Source organism: Onychostoma macrolepis, chromosome 15, assembly GCF_012432095.1.
Source record: "Onychostoma macrolepis isolate SWU-2019 chromosome 15, ASM1243209v1, whole genome shotgun sequence".
NCBI lineage: Eukaryota > Metazoa > Chordata > Actinopteri > Cypriniformes > Cyprinidae > Onychostoma > Onychostoma macrolepis.
In genome coordinates this window covers 19,652,107-19,664,992 of record NC_081169.1, presented here as the reverse complement: position 1 = coordinate 19,664,992, position 12,886 = coordinate 19,652,107, and the positions used below count along the sequence as shown (strand labels likewise).

The 12,886-nt window shown below is 36.5% G+C and overlaps 1 protein-coding gene across 6 annotated transcripts in view; it reads left to right on the top strand.

Moving 5' to 3' along the window:
* Positions 1 to 600: 600 nt before the first annotated feature.
* LOC131554185 (sialate:O-sulfotransferase 1) overlaps positions 601 to 12,886 on the top strand; it is a 67,900-nt gene continuing 55,614 nt past the window's right edge. For 3 of the 6 annotated variants that reach the window (XM_058799391.1, XM_058799389.1, XM_058799390.1), the window contains exons 1-3: positions 601 to 1,078; positions 10,478 to 11,201; positions 11,381 to 11,495. In XM_058799391.1, the coding sequence (XP_058655374.1) occupies positions 10,784 to 11,201; positions 11,381 to 11,495 (533 nt within the window). In that variant the 5' untranslated portion in view covers positions 601 to 1,078; positions 10,478 to 10,783. The remainder of the gene's footprint in view (positions 1,079 to 10,477; positions 11,202 to 11,380; positions 11,496 to 12,886) is intronic. The other 3 variants (XR_009274355.1, XR_009274356.1, XM_058799386.1) reach the window with 1 other exon arrangement.

Here is a 12,886-nt window from a genome sequence, read left to right as displayed (position 1 = left end):
TCTGATGATGCATGTGTTTGTAATACTTATTACATTGGTGTGTAGCCTATAGATTGCTTGTGTGTAGATAGATTGCTTGAAATGTAGAATGTATTTTAACTTATATAAAGGTACATGAACATATAAATATTTAATTACTCATATCTGAATTAAAGATTTGCCATAATAACAACATTATGCATTCAAATTGAATAATTTTACCCAATTAGACTACAGTTTAAGTAACAACGATGTCTGAAATGTACTAACTCGTGGAATTATTGAAGAATAACCCAATGAATTACAATAAATATTCAATTATACAAAATAATAACACTATAACAAAATGCCACCCAGGGCCTTTAATCTCTCATTAATAAACAGGAACAAAAACCAACATATGTCAAAGATAATTTCCAGAGACATAAAATTAGATAAATTATTCTTCGTTTGACTAATTCTCACAAACTTTTTTATGTCCTGTAAATGTTTTATATTTTTTACATAGATACCGTCGCCTCAGGAGGGTGGTGCTCATGTACGATATAGTGATGTCACCCAGTAGCTCATTTTTAATTGGTTAAGCCGGTTTTGTTACAACTCACCCGGTGTTACACACTCCTCAGTCTCCCCTACAGGTACGTTTTGTGTAACGGATTCCTTGAAAGTGCTACAGATGCTCCGGTCCCAAACTCTCTCCTCCCAGTGTGGTCTGGTCCCTCTCTCTCTCTTTCTGCGCATGCGCACACGGGCAGCGCTGTCCGACTTAAAAACAGCTGGGCTCTTACGTGCGTTCACACAGTGAAACGTGGGACTGCAAAGCAAAGGGAACACGGCAACGGATTTAGATAAGGATTATCGCTGTTATAGTGGTTTCACAGCTATGCAAAATAAGAAAATGCAAGAGGATTAGTGACACACATCAAGTGGAGCAAAATAGCAAAACAGAGTGAGAAAGCGAGATGCGGCTCGCCTCAGAGATGAAAGAGATGCTCATGTTCATGAAGAGACATTCAACACAAGGAAATCTCAAGCTCTGAAAAACATTTAATATGCTACAAGATTGTTATTCTTCACTGCCGACGGGTAGTAGCGAAAGGTAAGAGAATTTCTTAAGGTTTAACAAATTATAAATGCATGAAAATATTTTTTTTCCACCTAACAAAAGTATTGTTTTAATGTTTAATCTAGTATGTTTTATAGCTGCACTCTAAATACATTGGAAAGTTTACGTGAATTATATAATGCGTCACTTTTATACACCATTATATCAGTTCGAGTCAAGGGGAGTTTTGTCAAAAATAATGCAAACAAGTGTTGATGACTGTGACTCAACCTGCTGTTTCTGCTTTGAGGATTTTCCTTTGTGCTTAAAACATGGACATTTTGCCTAAGTACATGTCGACTGTACTGCTTTATAAGTCTAAAAAGTACAAATAATGTTTTAGAATCAAAGAAATGGCTGTTTTAGTGTAATTGGTTAAAACCAAGCACTCAGAAGTGATCGGAGTTACACAAAAATAGAGCCAGTGAAGGTACTCTATAAGGGGTCCATAGATAAAAAGTAAATAAATAAATAAATAAAATGTTTATATTTAAAATTATTTAATTTTTACGATCCATTATGCATCATTGAAAGTAATAATGTTTGTTAAAGTTATTAATGAATTATTTTCAAGTGAGAAAATGTATAGCTTTGATTTGAGAATCTAAATGGGGGATTCTTGGGTCATTATACAACATCGATTACCTTGTTTGTCTGTGTGATATTACAAAACATAATTGTAATATACAATGTCTTTTTTTTTTTACTTGTGTATATTAATATGATGTGCCCAGTGATAGGATTTGTTCATAAGAGCTGCGGTTATCTGATGAACTGCACTAACATGTGTCTTTTGAGTGTGACCAGATGCCATAGATTTCATTAAGGCTTTCCTACCTCATCCTTCATCATTATATCGGTTCTTTATGGTCATGAAAAAGGAATATATCCAGACTGCCTGTAAATGAGTCCGTCTTCAGCTTTCTTGTCTCACAGGGTTAATCAAGATCATTTTGTCATGGTTGACCTTTCAGCAGCATACATTTACCGCCTATGGGGCAAACCGTCTCATCTCCAAGAGAGGTATCTGTGCGTAGAGTTGTGTATGAATACATAATCTTTCATGATTGCATTGCATCGGTGTGCTTGTACTGTATGTCATAGTGTCCCCTTTATTAGTTTTTATCCCTATTTAAAAAAGAAATATGGTAACTTGTGCATGAAAAGATTATGCTATCAAAATAATGGCTCACCTTTACATGTTTGACAAAAAAGCGCTCAAAGATTATTTTCAGTATATGATAAAATTTCTGGCTACAAGGTCAAGTATCTGAACAATATTTACAGCAAGACTTAGTTTAAGCTAACTGAAGCAGTCAGACAAAAAGTGATTGTTCAGACTTGAGGCAGGTCTCAATTAATGCAAATACCTTCCAATATAATATTATTTTTGATTAGTACAGGCCACCCTTTTCCCTTTAGATCTCCAATGGCTTGACCGACCACTGGTGATTGCAGTGTTTCTCCAGCCTCGCTAAAACCTATTCTAAACAATGAATGCATGGAGGGTGGTTGATTGTGCTTCTGGACATTTTTTCTGGCTTTATCGGGACAGTCTTATTTCCCTTCCATCTCCTGTGGTCCCACAAACCTGACGGAAGAGTTCTGAATAGATTGAATGGACTGTTTTTGCCATGGCTGTTAATATGTATTTGCATATTTTGTAAAGTAATTGAACCTTGTTGTAATTTCAGTCTTGGGCGGTCAACTAACTTGTTGGGGGTTTGAAAGCCAGTTGAACCCTGATATTATAAGGCTCTTCTTCGTAGTCTGATCATCATTTGATAAATTACCGCTTTCATGATCAATAAAAGTGTATGTACTGTCTTTTTGAAACAATAATTGCACTAGAAAAGCACTGAGTATTGTAAATAATAAACAATTGATAATAAGCCCAATTTACATAGAAAAGATCGACAGTCATTCAAGTTGAACTGGACTAAGTGTTTAGTGATTAAGACACGGGTTATTGCGCTAAAAATGGGAAAGCTCTGCCAAAAAATGAAAATTGTGTCATTATTTACTCACCATTATGTCGTTCCAAAGCTTTCTTTTTTTTTCTTCTGCAAAACAGAAAGAATACATTTTGAAGAATGTTGGCTGTCAAACAATCAGTTTTGGTGACCATTGATGTCTGAAGTATGAAACATTACTCAAAATATCTTCTTTTGTGTTCCTGCAATCCCTTTAAGGGCTTATTCTACCTTTACTGTTGTATAAGGAACTAACAAAAGCAGGAGAAAGGATAGTAATAATGCAGCTTGTTAAATTTCATTGTACAGAACCAGACAGCTGAGTCTGCACAGATGAAAGACTTCACAGTCTATTTGTGATGAGAAACCACTACATTTACTTACTGCAGCAGCTGAAAAAAAAAAAATGAAGACATTACACTGGAGAAAGAAAGGGCTACATTTCTTGGAATGCAGTGTCATCCTATGCAGCTGATGGTGATGAGTTCCTGCAAAATACATGGAAATAATGCTGCAGTCTTGTCAGTTTGTGTCAGCGAGCACTACTGTATATGCATGTGTGTGAGTTGCGGTTTGCCGGGACTTGCTTCAGTCTCCCAGAAGAGGCCACAGAACGATCACACTTACTTGTCTGTGGTCTGTGGGTATTAAAGTGCTCTGGTGTCAGTACTTCGGCTACACCTCTTCGTGCACGCATCCGTTGTAGTTTAGTGGTCAATAAACCGGTGTCCAGGGGCCAGCAGTCGCCATCTTTTCAGCCAGCATTTATTGAGCGAATTTTAGTTATAGTGCCTTGTTTATGGCCGGGCTGTAAATCTGCAAATGTAAATGTGCCTCAAGCAACACAAAGCATAAATAATCAAAGACAGACTATTCCTAACAAAATTTTAATGCATCGTCTAATTTATCTCCTTTCCTCTCTTGCCGCTGTAAGTGTCTAGTAAATACTGGACGTGAACCAGCGAAATGGATAACGTTTGAAATGTGTCCGCAAAAATAACGAGTATACGGATTCCGCAATACACTTATATGTCTGTGTGTGTGTCATTGCAAAAGGCTTAATGTGTTTTAACCAAAAGCTCAGCTGGCTCAAAAGCAAAATCAGACCAAATTAAGAACAAATAAACAGTTCAGTTTAGATGGAGCATTTGGATACTGCAGTGAAATCAATCCCTGCAGTGGATGATCAATAGTTTGAATAGGCTGTGAATAAGGTGATTGACAATCACCTGCGGTTCAGCTCGCAGCTGGAGCTTCCTCTTTTTTTTCAGAGGATTTGGATTAAGCATTAAGCTTGATTTTTCAATAATTTAAGTTGAGCGTTTCAAATCAGATGGACACATCTTCTCCAAAACGTAGGCAGAATTATTCATTTGATTTGAAATGAACTCTACTAAATAACATGTTGCATATTTTTGGTTTATTTTCCTTTCCTTTAAACTAATATTATGCAAAATAAGATGCAATTTTGATAAGTGAACTCTTAATTAGTTTTCATGACCGCTCTTGGAATCTTTGCATACACTATTTTGAATTTCCTGACAGGCTGCCAATCAGTGAACTGCTGGAAATGACTCTTTAAATCTCTTTGATTAGATTATTCAACCCTGGGGTGTGATGCTGAGCAAGATTATAACCAAGAACATATGACAGAATGTATGAAACACATACTGCTACAAACTAATTTGGAGATTTCATTCGCACAACAGTATATACTTCAATTAATGAATCTGAATTCTAAATAACGTCTAAATTAAATGAATCATTCAAGACAAAATACTATGTAACATAAATACATTAGGTTACGCTAGCAAATCTAAATGTAAGGGTTAGAAACAGCTCATCACAGTAACAATTGCATGTGACCACTTTTTTACAGTCCATTAGGAATGAGAAGAAATGAGCTCAATATAAAATGCCTTCCCTCCCTCATTTCTTGGATTTGGCCTTGAAAATATATATTAAAGGAGGACAGATTGGGGTCACTGCGGGCCAGGGGAACAGCGGGCCACCTGTCATGTGTCTGCCGCCCCACTGTGACACTCTTTAGAAGTAAGATTATGACTGTGGAAACCTTCTTCGCTTAAACATTTCTTACTGAAATGCTTCATTCAGAGATACTAAAGAGGAGCACATAACAGCCAGATGGTCAGAGATGGTGGCAAGATGCTTAGATGAGAGAAAAGAGAGCTTTCCAGGCAGTATCTGAGCTCCAGGGTCAGTCTCATCAGCCTCTGAGATGGAAGTGTGGCTGCCCTGCTGTAAGTGAGATGATAACACGCTGGGAAAGCAGATGAAGACAAATGAGTGCACCAGTCTGGACCTACAGCACCCGCTCGCTGCTGTCCACTGACAGCCATGAAGACTCAGCGCCATGCTATTACAACTCCAGAGTTTTGCGGCGTATGCCATGAGAGCAACAGAAAAATAGACTAATAAATAATACATCAAATAAAGGCGAATAACATTTGCTTTCAAACTTAATGCCCTTTGAAATGCAGCATGGAGTCATCAGACTTCCCTGAACGGAAAATGGAAATGACCTTGGCTCTACATTATTATTCATAAATGCATTTGTTTCTGCGTGAAATGCAATACCATTTACCAGCAAGCACACAACATAGCAAATGGGAAGATAAAATAAGATGAATTATGTGTCCCACGCATCTCAATTCTATAACATTAATTAGCAGACCATCCTTATAATTAATCGAGACGCCTCCCTTTGGCTCCATTAATTACAGTTATTTAAAGTGAATAATGTTCTTTAAAAAAAAAAAGCTCAGGACTACTGCCAAATTCTCCGGTTTACCAATATGACAAGAAACTCATCTCTCATAAATACACCGTGGCCTCATTTCTAGTTCATCATTTTTCAAAAGTGATTTTCAACTGAATAATTCTATAGTGGAAAATCCTAGTTGAGTATTTGAAGCAGTGAAGGCATAGCGCCTGTATGAGATGATTTCATAGAACAGGTGTTTTCATTTTAAAGTGAGTAAAAAAATAATTTAAAAATAAACAAACTCAAGCATAGCAACAAAAATAAATACTCTACTCTGTTAGGAAAATTAGCTAGTTAGTTGAAGTGTAATATTATTTTTGATTAGTACAGGCCACCCTTTTCCCTTTAGATTTCCAATGGCTTGACCGACCACTTGTGACTGCAGTGTTTCTCCAGCCTCGCTAAAACCTATTCTAAACAATGAATGCATGGAGGGTGGTTGATTGTGCTTCTGGAAATTTTTCTGGTCTTAGCACAGTTTGCCAGGGATCTCCTGTGGTCCCACAAGCTTGACGGAAGTGTTCTGAATAGATTGAATGGACTGTTTTTGCCATGGCTGTTAATATTTATTTGCATATTTTGAAAAGTAATTGAACCTTGTTGTAATTTCAGTCTTGGGCGGTCAACTAACTTGTTGGGGGTTTGAAAGCCAGTTGAACCCTGATATTATAAGGCTCTTCTTCGTAGTCTGATCATCATTTGACAAATTACCGCTTTCATGATCAATAAAAGTGTATGTACTGTCTTTTTGAAACAATAATTGCACTAGAAAAGCACTGAGTATTGTAAATAATAAACAATTGATAATAAGCCCAATTTACATAGAAAAGATCGACAGTAATTCAAGTTGAACTGGACTAAGTGTTTAGTGATTAAGACACGGGTTATTGCGCTAAAAATGGGAAAGCTCTGCCAAAAAATGAAAATTGTGTCATCATTTACTCACCATTATGTCGTTCCAAAGCTCTCTTTTTTTCTGCAAAACAGAAAGAATATATTTTGAAGAATGTTGGCTGTCAAACAATCAGTTTTGGTGACCATTGATGTCTGAAGTATGAACAAAAAAACACTGACATTTCTCAAAATATCTTCTTTTGTGTTCCTGCAATCCCTTTAAGGGCTTATTCTACCTTTACTGTTGTATAAGGAACTAACAAAAGCAGGAGAAAGGATAGTAATAATGCAGCTTGTTAAATTTCATTGTACAGAACCAGACAGCTGAGTCTGCACAGATGAAAGACTTCACAGTCGATTCGTGATGAGAAACCACTACATTTACTTACTGCAGCAGCTGAAAAAAAAATGAAGACATTACACTGGAGAAAGAAAGCATAGCATAGCAGCATAAATAAATAAAATAAATACTCTACTCTGTTAGTAAAATTAGCTAGTTATTTGTAGTACCTTGATTTTATTCATGTTACAAAATGAAATATGTATTTGCTCGCTACAGAGATGAAAGATGAACAGAACATTTTTTTAATGAATTTTATTTAGGATTTGACACCGAGTGCCCACAAAGGGCCCATATAAATATACAAAATCTGCCCTAAGGCAAAAACACAAAGCCCTACATATGTGTTGCTTGACCTCTTTCGATATGTGTGTATTTATATATTCAATAACTCATCTAGGGTGTATACGTTTGTACTTTGGTTGTCAATCAGTTACATTTTTGAATGGAATTGATTGCACAATTTTAAATAATTTGCGAAAGATCCATATCAGTATTTGCTGAGAAGAAAATTAACAGATGTTTTAAAAAAAAATGATTATTTAAGAGACATTATCAAAATACAAAATCAAGATGTTTTTTAGCATCTCACGCCATGAGCGTCACATTTTTAGCATGGCGTGCTTTGACAAAAACATTTTCACAAATTTGAAAATGTCTTTGTTTTAGCTCAATTTTGTCTAGATGTAGAACACAATTACATGTTTTGTGTGAACGGTTCCTTAATCTATGCTGTCAGCTCTCTGTAAATCTGCTTCATATACATGTAAGCAGCTTTTCATATTTGTATATATTATTCAAAAGCTATGAATTATGTATAAATGGGGAAGAACGGTTTAATAGAACATAATGTTGCAAATGAATAAAATGAAAAACAGATGAATATGACATGTTTTTTTTTGCAGTACTACAACTTTCTAAAACTGATTTTGAAAATAAGATAAATAAAGGTGTAGAATGGCAGATGCAGTGGGTGTTATTTTGATTTCTGCCAACTATGCATGCATCCTCTGTCTTGTAAAGGATAGATTTGTTAGAAGCTGCTCCATGTACTGGCAGAGGGGGAAAAACTACCAGACGCCAGTCACTCACTGTTCATAGCTAGAAGAATAATGAGCCCTCAGGCTGATTGACATTCTCAGCCGCCTCGTAGTTATGGTTTCCTCTGGTGCTGGCGAGGACACCCGCCCCTGCATCTCAAGCGTTTATGCAAATCTAGGCTTTTTGCCAGCACTAGGCCTAAAAAGAAGGGGTTGGGGGGCTCAAAAGGGGTTCAGTGAGCAAAGCTGTGCTTGTATGGAAAGCTGCAACCGGCCCAGTTATCTCTAATAAAAATCGGACCCAGAATCAGAATAATAACAAGCTGTAAAATGAGATTGAAAATGAATAAATGAAAATAGAATGTATCATTGTGAATCGCAACAAAAAGTATGTTTAATGAGAAAAATGTAGAGCAGGACTTGTATCCATTGGGAATTGCTTACATCATAAACTGGGCATTCTGTAATATGAGTTTGATAAAACAATGCTATAGCTATTTGGCTATTGGGTCATATCTACAGTAATAATAACCTGTGTGGTCTAAGGGGTCAGTGGAAAAAGGAAAGCCATTTCAGAAGGAAAAACTAAATGTATTTTCATTACAAAAACATTTTCCACATTTGGATTATTGTTTAAGAACAGAAACCTGCGTTAAGAAAGTAAATAGGGTAAATTTGACTTTAAGACCAGCTTGATTAACATTGGTTAGATATTCTGTTTTTATTCTCCTTTAAGTCTTACACATTAAACCAAATCCACATTCATATTAATGTGTGGTGTGGTGATTATGTGGTGGTTCGATGCGTAATCAGTGTATGGCTCAGCCTGTGTTTTCATCTTCTGTGGGCTCAGATATGTTCTAGATGAAATAGACTGAGAGAATATATGGGGCACACAGTGGGCTCTGTAGAGCTAGACTTGCTTGATTGGCAAGAATGAATGGAAGCGAGGGACAGCCCACCCCTGAGTTTAGTCAGACTTGTTACAAGGTTTGTTTCTAAGTTTTTGCCACACAAAAGGATTCTCAGCGGAGCAGAAATACTGTAATTGGCTGAAAGTTTCAAGAATGTCTAAAGTGAATCGAAAGAAAAAGTGCTGCAAGTTATAGAAACTGATTAGCAGTACTAAACCAGATTTCATTTCAGTCAGTCAGTCTGCCAGCCAGCTAATAAACAAGTTAAATGATTAAAAAAGAAAGAAAAGTGAAAGAAAAAAGAATGCGAAAAAAGAAACTAAAAAAAAAAAAAGAAACATTACAAACACGAAAATGCATTTGAGAATGTTGAAATGAAATTTATCACTCTTGGAAGGCAAACAGATTTTAAGCTGAAATCAACTAGGACACATACTGTACAAGGAACAGTATGCAAATTATCCTTTATTGACTAAAGAGTTTCTGTCAGTAATTTTCATCTGTTGATCTTTGAAAATATATTTTCAACATTTTCAAACCAAACGTTTTTGGGTCAGTAAAATGTTTTAATGTTTTTTTTAATGTTTTTAATGTTTTGAAGTATTTTATACTCCCTAAGGCTGCAATGGTAAAAATAGGAAAAAATTGTATTTTCTAAAAAAAATATACAAAGTGTTTACGTCACGTTTTATATTTTAATTTTTTTTTTTTTAAATGTCATTTTTATTTAATGTGAATGTATTTCTTTGATTGTAAAGCTGAATGTTTAGCAGTCATTACTCCAGTCTTCAGTGTCACATGATCCTTCAGAAATCATTCATATATTTGCTGCTCAAGAAACATCTCTTATTATTATCAATGTTGAAAATAGAATCAATGTTTGTTTTTTCAGCATTCTTTGGTTATTAGAAATTCAAAAGAACAGCATTTATTTGAAATAAAAATATTTTGTAGGAATATAAATATTTTACATTATAATAATCATTATAAAAAAACAACTTACTGACCCCAAACTTTTGACAGTAATGCACAATATTGAAATTGCTTTTGTATCCAAAATGCAGCTCCTCTGAAACGACTTTCCCACAGACTTCACACACACAGACTTTTAAAAATCTCTACTGGTTTCCACTTCCTTTCGGACTGTCAGACCCCTACCCCGAGCCCTCCCATAGCTTGCACCTCGATTAGAAGACTGTAGTGTTCCTTCTTAGACTTTTCACATCTGCCGTGTACTCATAAAGACAGACAGGAGCACAAACAGGTAATGCTTCTTCAGCCAGTAAGGCCTGCTCTCTCCTCTTAATGGAGACATACTACCAGAATAACTGCCACACACTCTCTATATATTTCTTTCTTGTCTCTAGCACTCCAGTCTATCCCTAGGAATAAAAAAGTGAAAGATGTGCTTCGACTTGCGTCTAACTGCTTTCTATTTTCCCACCAGGTTCCCCGAAGTCTTTGAGCCGTAAGAGCTCCGAGTACATTCTGCCACAAGTACTTCTGTCATCAAGGGGATGTAACGCCACAGTCGAGTTTTCACTTAATCCTCTCACAGGTAAACGGCGGGACATTTTGCCGGAGGAATTTTGCGCTCAAAGAGTTTTTAAACAGAATGTGAATAAGGTATCACTGGTAGAGCTTGCTAGAGAATGAAGCACCTTAAATAGGTCTCTGCCTTTTCTTGTTGGAACAATGGCAGCATGAAATCGTAGACTCGAGTTTTTTTTCACTTACCTGGAAGGAGGGCAACATGGCAAAGCCCTTCTACAGGCTTCAGCGCTTCTTGCGACGGACTCAGCTGCTCTTCTTTTTCCTTGGTGTTGCATACATTATGGCTGGAAGTGTCCTCCTTCTACAGAGGCATGGATTGGTGGTGTCACAGCGTGGGACGAGCAGTTACTTTCCACTGCCATCTTTGCCATCTCCTCCCAGGGCCCTGGAGGCACCTGCCCTCCGGACAAGTTATGGAATAATGGGAGCTCGACTCTCTGGAAAGGGGGTGGGACACCAAAGCGTTTTATCTGAAGACAACGCTGGACCACAATGGCTGATCTCACGAAACCAGGAGATCCGATATCTGAGACGCCGCTGGTTCCACAGCCTCATGTCCGAACAGGAAGCATCCAGAGTGGAGAAAGTTCTTCCGAAAAGAAAAATCCGACACAAAGGTGAAACTCGGTGCTAAATGAGCTGTGTGCTTTTCAGAATGACAAATTGGTTGTTTATGATAATTGGTTTATTTTCTCAATTATCTGGATTCCAAGCTGTGCTGCGCCATCTTCCCATCTGTTTGCGCAGAAAAAGGTCACGTTCTGAATTTCTGATGCGATTGTTATTTTCCGCTCAGGCACGTACATCGGCTGCTTTCTGGATGACGCCAAAGACCGGGCGCTCAAAGGGATGGTGTTTTATGACTTCCGGAAAATGACCAGCACCTTGTGTCAAGACACCTGCACGGAAAGGTATGTGATTAATACACAGTAATACTCACAGCTTTTGTTTTAATCACGGAGCCACCAAAAGCAGATGGACATCTGTTGCCTGGAGGCTCCTCTGTGCTCATCTTAAATCAAGAAATAATGAAACAGTGTTTAGGGAAAAGAACATGCAGTGTGCATCCCTGTGCCAGCTGGCCGAGCTCATGCTGGGAATTGGATCAGGCCCAATTAATGGAGCGTGGCTCTGGACCTGGACTCCGCTAATGCTGGAGGAGAAACATCTATCTGCCATGATGGAGTATACACTTTCTCAAGTTCTTAGGCCTGCGGATAATTGACCACCAGAGAACAAGTGTGAGGCAGACTGACCTCCTGTAATTACCCCCAACGTTTCAGAGCTTATTTAATTACTTGGGTGACATTTGCAATGTTCAGGGGGAATCTAAATAGTCCATTAGAAAACATGAATACTAACATGTGCTAAAGATGATCTTCTGTTCACGCTGACATAGTCACTTGCTATGAAGAAGAAAATCTTTAAAAACTTTAAGGCAATATAATGTTCTTGCCTTACAGCTAGATAGATGGTCTGTATAAACTGTACAAAGATCAAACAAACAAACTTGCAAATTCATTTTTTACTTATTTCAAATGAATGCTCTGAAAATATTGATCATCAGCCTCTTAATTAGTATCATTTAATATTTAATTTATAATTAAATTTTGCCATTCAGACTTTTGCCATTCTGTTACAGTTTGTTAAATTAAATACTTATTGACTAAATGATGTGATTTTACAATTTAGAAAACATTAAAAATAATAAAAAATTAAACAGAAAAGGAAAAAGAAAATAATTCAGAATGGATGACCAGAGTTGCAAAGCCTAAATAAATCTCAAGACCAAAGACCAGAAATACCATTTTACGTGGCATATAGACATTTGCTATGCTACTTTTCATGCTAGGTTCATTTTATATTAGATACCATTAAAAAAAAAAGGTCAGTAAAATTTTTAAAATATTTTTTTTTAATTATTATTTTTTTTAAGAAATCTCTTATGCTTACCAAGGCTGCATTTATTTTAATAGCCATTTCTCCCATCTTCAGTATCACATGATCCTTCAGAAACCATTCGAATATGAAGATCTGCCTCTCTAGAAACATTTCCCATTATGGTCAATGCTGAAAACAGTTATGCTGCTTAATATTTGTAATAAATAGAAAGTTTAAAGGTTTTTTGGCACAGAAGTCTTTTAAACATTATAAATATCTTTACTGCCACTTTCAATCAAAAAAAATGTTACTTTTAAATGGTAGTATAGTTTATCAAACATATCTAAAAGTAAACACCTCAAAAACATGGGATCAGCCTCTAATGCTGATAAAAAAATAAGTAACAGAACCCCACATTTAT